Source organism: Rhinopithecus bieti, unplaced genomic scaffold (genome assembly GCF_001698545.2).
Source record: "Rhinopithecus bieti isolate Rb0 unplaced genomic scaffold, ASM169854v2 scaffold_3040, whole genome shotgun sequence".
Classification (NCBI taxonomy): Eukaryota; Metazoa; Chordata; class Mammalia; order Primates; family Cercopithecidae; genus Rhinopithecus; species Rhinopithecus bieti.
This window is the reverse complement of record NW_016804657.1, coordinates 2,348,526-2,356,743: the sequence shown is the minus strand read 5'-3', so window position 1 is coordinate 2,356,743 and position 8,218 is coordinate 2,348,526. Positions and strand designations below refer to the sequence as shown.

The 8,218-nt window shown below is 50.6% G+C and overlaps 1 protein-coding gene across 1 annotated transcript; it reads right to left on the bottom strand.

The window, feature by feature from the left end:
• Positions 1–713: 713 nt before the first annotated feature.
• Positions 714–7,138, bottom strand: LINC01750 (long intergenic non-protein coding RNA 1750). The gene is made up of 2 exons (XM_017869590.1): positions 6,848–7,138; positions 714–1,586 (listed from the first exon to the last, which is right to left on the bottom strand). The coding sequence occupies exons 1-2, from the start codon at positions 7,136–7,138 to the stop codon at positions 1,506–1,508; spliced, it is 372 nt and encodes a 123-aa protein (XP_017725079.1). The 3' UTR covers positions 714–1,505.
• Positions 7,139–8,218: the final 1,080 nt, after the last annotated feature.

Sequence of the window (8,218 nt, the reverse complement as noted above, 5' to 3'; positions counted from 1 at the left end):
GGAATTTGTTTCAAAATTATGGTAGGGGAGTGTGTGAGTAGGGTACGGATGAAAAATGATTGGCCATGAGTTGGTAACTTTCAAAGCTAAATGACATGTTCATGGGTGTATATTATACAATTCTTTCACTTTTGTATATGTTTGAAATTTTTCTTGATAACAAATTTAGTTATTTCCCTTTTTTCTTTCTTTACCTTGTAGTCTCAGCTCAAAGAACATAATAAAGAATTCTGTAAGAGCCATGAGGACTCATCTTTAATGAGGATTTTGCAGAGAAGTCCAGAAGTCTCTTATGATTTTGCAGTGTGGGGACAATAGCTGGACTGTCTTTCTTTACTTGTTGATTCACCAAAGCAATTAATGACTTTGTAGCTGAGTCTCCTGCAAACCCAGTGAGGCAAAAACACCCAACTCTAGCCTTGAGCTCTGAAGAAAAAAATGCACTTGAGTATAAGTATCATAGATGTGCACTGCCGGAAAGGCCTTGGTGCTCATGAGCTGCGTCTGTTTACTAAGAAGAGGTTGGTATATAAAATGAGTGCCCAAATTTCCCTATTACAACACTTTTGCAAAAGCTGGAGACTTGATTTTCCAGCTGCAGAATTCAAACACGGACCACCTTGCTTATAATGCATCAATAGTACCAGTTTTATGAATGGGCAGGACTCTGTGGAATTGGGAAGAGTCTCCTGGGACCACAAACTTTCCCCATTACTTTGATGAATGCTTGAAGTACCATCCACTCTATTTCACTGCCTTGGCTTAAGGCTCTGACCTACTAAAATGTGAATACTGTATCTCTGGATGAGATGGTCACTTACATATCAGTTCAAATAATTTTATCAGTTCTTGTTAATGAAGAGGAAATGGAGAGAAATGGGCTGAAGCTCAAGGCTACAGAAATGGGGTTGCACAGAATGGAGAGAGGAGCCCCTGGGGTGAGGGGAGTATCTAGGGACAGATTTCTCTGATTTCACACATTTACCAAGGTTCAGTAGAAACAGTAATTACATAGAAAGAACTCAGGTGATCTGTCTAAACTACACAATACTGCTTGTAAAGCTGTACCCAGGATTTAAAAGACCTAGTTTCAGACACATGTAGACTCAGTGACAATATTAAAACAGCCAACATTTTTATTTATTCTTGTATATGAAACATGTGTATGCATTATCTAACTCAGTCCTCATGAACCTTATGAGTTGATGCCATCATTATAACCCTTTTTGCCAGGTGAAGGAACTGAGCATCAGAGAAAAAAAGTGGTTTGCCCAAATTCACACAGCTGGTGAATGACAGAGCCAAGACTTGAAACTAGGTCTATCCAGAGGCCATGTTCTCACCACTAAGCCTCCACTGTCTCGGATCAGTGATGTGCTTTTCATGCAAGTTTATACGTAAAGTTCAGCAGCCTTTGGTCTTGGCATCTTCCTGAGCCAAGCCATAGTTTGGCTAATACATTTTTGACAGGTCCCCATTTTGGCTTTTATGGTGAGCCATCAGCTTCAGGCAGTCAGGAACATTTTCAATGGACCATGCCCTGGCTGTGCCCAAGGAGGTGATATTCTGAGTATGTGATTGACATTCTGCCAGAAAGGAAAGAAAAGAGTTCTCTGAAAACCAATCTGGTTCAAGAAAAGAACACTGGCAAGGTCTCTGCAGGCAGCATCGACTGAGGGCTCACTTTGTAGATACGAAAAGCCTTTCCTTTCCTCCCCACTGGAGAAGGGGGGCTTTGGGGCTCTTTTCATCTAGGATCAGCTGAAAATCGAACACCCTCATTCTTTCTTTCTGTCCTCATGCTAGTGCTTAAGATCAATCACATAGGACATGGAGACCAACCAGTTGACAAATTAATTGCATATTCCCAGTTACATACAATCAAGGGAGCCACGTAAATTAAAGTTAAAATAAATTATTAATGCAAATGTATTGAACATCTGCAATGTGCCGAGCACTGAGCTAGGCTTCAGAAATGGCTAAGATGATGGTCCTTGCCTTAAACAGTTTGAAGTCCAGAGAGGGATACCACCATGCAGAAAACAAGGCCATACAGGTCATAAGAACCATATTTGAGGTACACAGGAAGGACTGAAAATCCAAAGTGGGGAATGATTAGTTCATCCCAGGATGTGGGGGAGGACTTTACCAATACTTATGTGACTTTTGTCTTGGGTATTTAATGTTTGAGGCTAAGTGGAAGTTTGCTAGGAAGACAAAGGAAATAGGAAGTGGTGAAAGGCATTTCTGGAAGAGGGTGCAGCATGTACAAAGGCATGAAGATATGAGATTTTGCAGGTAATGACGAAAAGATCTACATGCTAGAAAGATGTGAGTAAGTAGAAGAAGGTAAGGCTGGAAAGAAAGTGGGGGATATACCATGATAGGAACAGGGTTTTTTAGAGGAAACGATTGCAGAAGGATTAAGGCTGCTGGTGAGATGAAGCATAGAGGTGCCTATGTACAAAGATGGAGATGCATGGTGGATCATTATTGGGGCCAGAAGAATGCAGGAAGAAATCATAAGCATCTGAATAAACTTGAAACCATGGGCTTGCATCAACTCTCCAGGGCAAAGGGCAGAGAGAGAAGCAAAAAAAGCCCAGGACAGAAACCTGGGAAACATCAGTACACAAGCAAAAGAAACCACAAGCAGAAAACAAGTCACTGCACCTAAGAGTTATATCCCCAGCCTCCACTCACCCTTCTCCAGATTTTCTAGCAAGAAACTAAACAAATGATTAGGATTTTCCCCCCAACTCTCAGTACCTGTCTCCCCTTCTCATATTTGCTTTCTTCCTTCTCTTCCCTTCTATTCCTTCCCTTGCATCTCCCTCCAAGGGAGGTCTTGATGAGCAGAAAACCCTCCACCTGGACTTTGCCTCCCCCAGGAGCTGCCTTGGTTGGAGCAGCGGTCAGGCTGGCAGAAGGTCCACTGGAAGGGCTGACTTTCGGAAGCTCCACTGGAGCCCAGTAACTTGGATGGCTTCTCATTTGCCATAACTGGTCTAAGTTTATTGATCAATGAGATGACCATCCAGGCTACTACTGGCCTCCAAAATGGACTTAGGGCTGCAGGAAGCAAGAGTTGTCCACCCTCAGAAAGGGACGAGAAGCATCTGAACTAGAAGTTGTGAGCATTCGGCCACTGGGGCCACCAATGTTGAACAGCGCCTCCTGGCCTGGAAGCTGGACAACCTGGGCTGATACCTGGCAGGCAAAGCCCTGGCCTTTTGAGACTGGGGCAAAGCTCCTCAGTATTTATGCCACCACCTCCTACCCCACCTTGGGAAACTAGAGAAAGCCAAGCCACCCCCAAGCTTTGGAATTCCTCAGGCAGAAATCACCCTGAAGAAAAATAGGGTGCATCCCCACCCTGGACATACTGAGCCTCCACCCCTGTATTAGTCCAGATTTATTTGGCTCATGGTTTCTGCAGGCTGTACAAACGCAGCACTAGCATCTGCTTCTGGTGAGGTCCCAGGAAGCTTTTATTCATGGTGGGTGGGAAGGGGAAGCAGATGTGTCACATAGCAAGAGAAGGAACAAGAGAGAGAGGAGGGAGGTGCCAGACACATTACAACAACCAGCTCTCACGTGAACTAATAAAGCAGGAACTCACTCATTACCATGGGGAGGGCACCAAGACATGCATGAGGGATATGCTCCCGTGACCCGAACATCTCCCACTAGGCCCACCTCCAACACTGGGGATTGCATTTTAACATGAGATTTGGAGGGGACAAATATTCAAACTATGTCAACCCCACACCTAACTTATGGAGGCCAAACACAGAAGAGGACAAGAGTGTCCTCTTAGGGAAGCCCCTCTATCTGACTGAGGAGGATACTCTACTTTCAGAAGCAGGGAAACCAAGGATCCTGGGATAGTGGCAAAAGGGAGAGGTCAGAGCTCCAATCTAGCTATGCAGCCTCACATCCTTCTGGAGTGTCCCTCTCCACCAGCTACCTTCAGGTTCTCTATCAATAAAATGATGGTAATATCTACAGTGCAGGATTACGGAAAATCTAGCAAGGAGCCCAACATATGGTGGCCTCTCAACTTACGGCTGATATGCTAAGCCAAGCATTTGCAATGTTGCTTTCATCCCTTGGACAGCCTCCTGTCCTTCAGAGCTCCTCTTCCTGCTAGCAACTTCCTGTGGGCCCATCTTCTTTCTTTACATGCTCACGAACTGAGGTGAAATAAACTCTAATAGCAACTGAATAAAAGCTCACATGCCCAGCTATGGGAATAAGGGATAGAAGGCGATGGCAGTATGAAAGTGAGAGTATCCCAAACCCAAGGGGATCCTCAGGGAGAACAAAGTGCCACCCTCCTGAGTTTCTCACTGGAGCTCACTTTCACAAAGCCTTGCTTTCAGCAGTTAAATAAGGGAGGCTGGGACCACATGGATAGGGAAGGCCCTGGGACTTACTCTTCAGCATAAAATCGGCTCCCTAGAAATGTCCCATGGGTTTCTGACATGGTCAAGCCCCTTCCTCATCTTTATCCCTAGACTCTTCCTCTATTCCTTCATCAGAAATCTCCCTTTTCTAGGACTTACAGAATCAGCTATCTCAGCAAGGTGAACTTGACTCCCTGTGGGCTGTGGCCTGGCATTTTTATTGTTACATGCATGGGTGGGTGAGTGACTATATGTGTCTCTGTGTACAATCCGGCAGTTCTATCTTCCTCCTCAGACAGATTTCTTTGCACCTCCTGCCTGCACCACTCCTACCTTGAACAACAACAACCAACAATTATATTGTACTTCCCATGTTCCAGGCACGATTCTAAGCACTTTGTCTGTGTTACTTCATTTAATCTTCACAACCCTATAAAGTAGACAGTATTATTTATTGCCACTTGAGAGAGGAAGAAATCATGGCACAGAGGGATTAAGTACCTTCCACATGATCACACAGCTAATTAACAGCAGAGGCAGGTTCAAACCCAGGCAGTCTCACCTCAAAGTGTGTGCTTTTTACTTCCAAGGTACATAGCACCCTAAATGTAGAAAGGCTGTAACCCTCAGAGGTACAGCCCATCCCCAAAATTCTTGCCCCAGCATGGGGCAGATTGCTAAAATAGGACAGCTATAAGCAGTGAGGGTGGGAGTGACCCTTAAGGACACCCTGAGGCATATGAGGCATAGCTTCAAAGAGAGACCCTGAACAGAGCAGCCCTGGGAAACAGCCACGCAGACACACCAGCCTGGCATGTCAGCAAAGAAGCAGCCGACTTTGAGCTGGGCTGCCTATTACCCTCACAGTCCACACGGTGACAAGCTTTGCAAATACCGGCCAGAGCCACGGGACTAAAGAAGAATCTTCATGTGTGCACAGCTTGGAAAGGACACACACACACAGAGAAAGAATAGTCATCCATAGGAGCACCATCTTTAAATAGAAAAGATAGCCTGAAATACACCCTGAGCTCGCGGGTGCTCACACACACAGACACACACGGCCAGGGCCAGAGGAGTGACTGAACAAATGCCTCAGCTGTGCTGGTGGCAACGGGAGGAAATCTAGTGCCCTGGCAGCTCCTGACTTTCAGTTCCTATTTAAAATGTCTGAATTGGGAGCATCGACAAGCTCCCAAATTAGCTTTTTAAATAGAAGCTGAGAGTTAAAGGAAAAGCGGCCGTGTCATGGGGGAAAAGCAAGTGAAAATCCCGGCCAGGCCGGGACCAGAGGCAGAGGGGGAAGGTGAGAACAGGCAGTGCTGGAAAGATGCAATAGATGACTGGGGACTGGTAGGAGGGACAGCATCTCCTGGGTAGTAGGGCTACTCCAGCTGCCCGAGCCAAGAGGCCTCCTTTCTCCCCATCGCTTGCTCTCATTTTGCAGATCACCTGGTTGTAGGAAGGGCTGGTAAACAAAACCCACACTGGCCTAGACTAGAAATCCCAGTCTTTCCTATTTTCCCCAGATGGTTAAGACAGAAAGGAGAGAATAGTCTACAGCTACCACACTTAAGCAATGAGTTACGAGCTTATGAGGAAAGAGGAGGCAGGTGTCTGGACCAGTGTCTAGTCTTCAAACGGAGCTTACGAGTCTGAGGCCACAACTGTCCCGTTAGTTGACTTTCTGAGGAGAAATGATGTCCCCAACTGTCTCCTGAGGCCTCCAAACAGTGAGGAAGACTCAACCACTGAGCTGCCCCCAAGATGCTAAACAACAGTGAGAATGTATAGGAGTTCAAACCTGGGCAGAAATAAAATATGGGTTTCACTTTCCCGACCTGAACATGGGATGGAGGAATGAAGGGAAGTGCCCCCGCCTCCTGAGTAGTGACCACGCAGGACCCGAGGCACTTTCTCCCCGGGGTCAGAACTGAGGTGTGCAGTTGCCAGAAAATCAGCCCTTCCCCAGAGGGAAGGGAGGAGGGAGGTGGGAGCAGCGCCAGGGCCTTCCCTGAATTCTTCCCCTGTCTGCCAGGGAGTGGCAGTGTTGTTAATCATTATTACTGTATGCAAATCCCACACAGCTCTGGGACTCCTGGCAAACGCTAATGGAGCCCACGCCCACCTCCTGAAGGGCCAATTGTGTACCTTTTAAACTGACAGACTGAAGGGGGCTCCGGAAAAAGTGAGAGTGAGTGAATGAGGGACTCCAAGGTGCCAGGGGCCCACAAGGGCCCAGACCACAATTACCGACTCCCACTTCTTCATCTGGAAGAGGGCTAGGGGTTCTCACAAGCCAGAAGCTCCGTTCCGGATTCAGGGAGGTCATTTTCCAGCTCTGGGTCTACAATTGTGCTAGGGTCTAGAACACCCTCGCGGTCTAGAACACCCCCGCGGTCACAACGCACTTTGCATTTCTCTGCCTCGGCACCCACCTCTCCACACCCAGAAATGTGATCTCTCAAGCCAAGCGTTCCCCGTCCCTGCTGGGGCACCGAGCTGCCTCGCTTCCGGAGCGCCAAGCCGAGATCGGGGGTTCCGGGCACCGAGGCTGGAGACACCGGGAAAGCCGGAGCCGCGGGTCTGCCCAGCGTCGGGGACTGCGCCCTTTGCGCGCCGCCGCCCTGAGGGTGGGAATCTGGGCCGGACACCTGGCCCTGTGGGCACATGCTGACCTTCCCACTCCCCATCCTGGGTCGACGAGGCACGGGGCAGTGGGGACCCATGGGCTTCAGGGAGGGACTGAGGAGCTGGGCGGGCTCCCGTTGTAAGGGGACCGGCTCGGGTGAGAGTTCACGCTCTCAAGTCCAGACTCTCGGTCTGGGTAGTGGGTAGACGTGGCGGAATAGGAGGGCGAATCTTGACCTTCCGATGGTGTCTTCGCCCTCCGAGAGGAGACCGGCTCATACGTGGGGTTAGAGGCAGTGTGTCCCCTGGGCACCTCTCCAGCCTCTGCACTCGGAGCTGAGAGCCGGGGACCAGCCGCGAAGCTTGCGCGGTAGGGGGCCCCACCTTGCCAGGTGGCCGGGCTTGGTCTCAAGCAGGTGCTGCTGCCCTGTGGACAGTCAGCGAGAAATAGACACACAGCTAGGTGCACACACATCCCACGCGCGCACACGCCGGCGCTCCCTGCCACCTCTCCGTGGGTCCCCAGCCACACACGCCCCCGAACTTACGCTCACGCCGTACTCGCCGCTCCTCCCCACCCCCAAACCCAGCTCACCTTGCCACACTCACCCCCGTGCCCACCCTCGCTGGCACACGCGCTCACACCCGCGTCGGTACACTCCGCCACCTCCAGGCACACCCTAGGATTCCTCCACTCGCCCGGGGAGACGCACCAGGCTCTGCCTCGTTTCCCCACCCCCCGCTCACGCGCGCGCCCCTCTCCACACACACAGACACACACACACAGACACACACACACGCACTCACACTCTTACACACCCTCGCGCGCGGAGTCACTCCCCCTCGCACGCCCTCGCCCTGGGCACCCTCCCGCGGCGAGACTCCGGGTCCTCCTCCTCTCTCCCTCCGCTGCCTGGCGGCTCGGCTCTCTCCGGCCCGGCGCTCTCCGGCCCGGCCTGGGGCCGCTGGGCCCGCGGGGATCGGGATCGGAAGAGAGCCGAGAGCGCAGCCTTGCCGCCTCCCCCGGACTCTCCTCTCCTCCCCGCCCCGCCTGCGCCGCGCCCCCACCACCTCCCCCCTCGGGAAAGGGACCTCGGGAGAGGCAGCCCGTGGCCGGCCGGGCTCCGCTCGGCGCGGCGCCGGCAGCGGCGGGGGCAGGGAGCGAGCGAGGGAGCCCG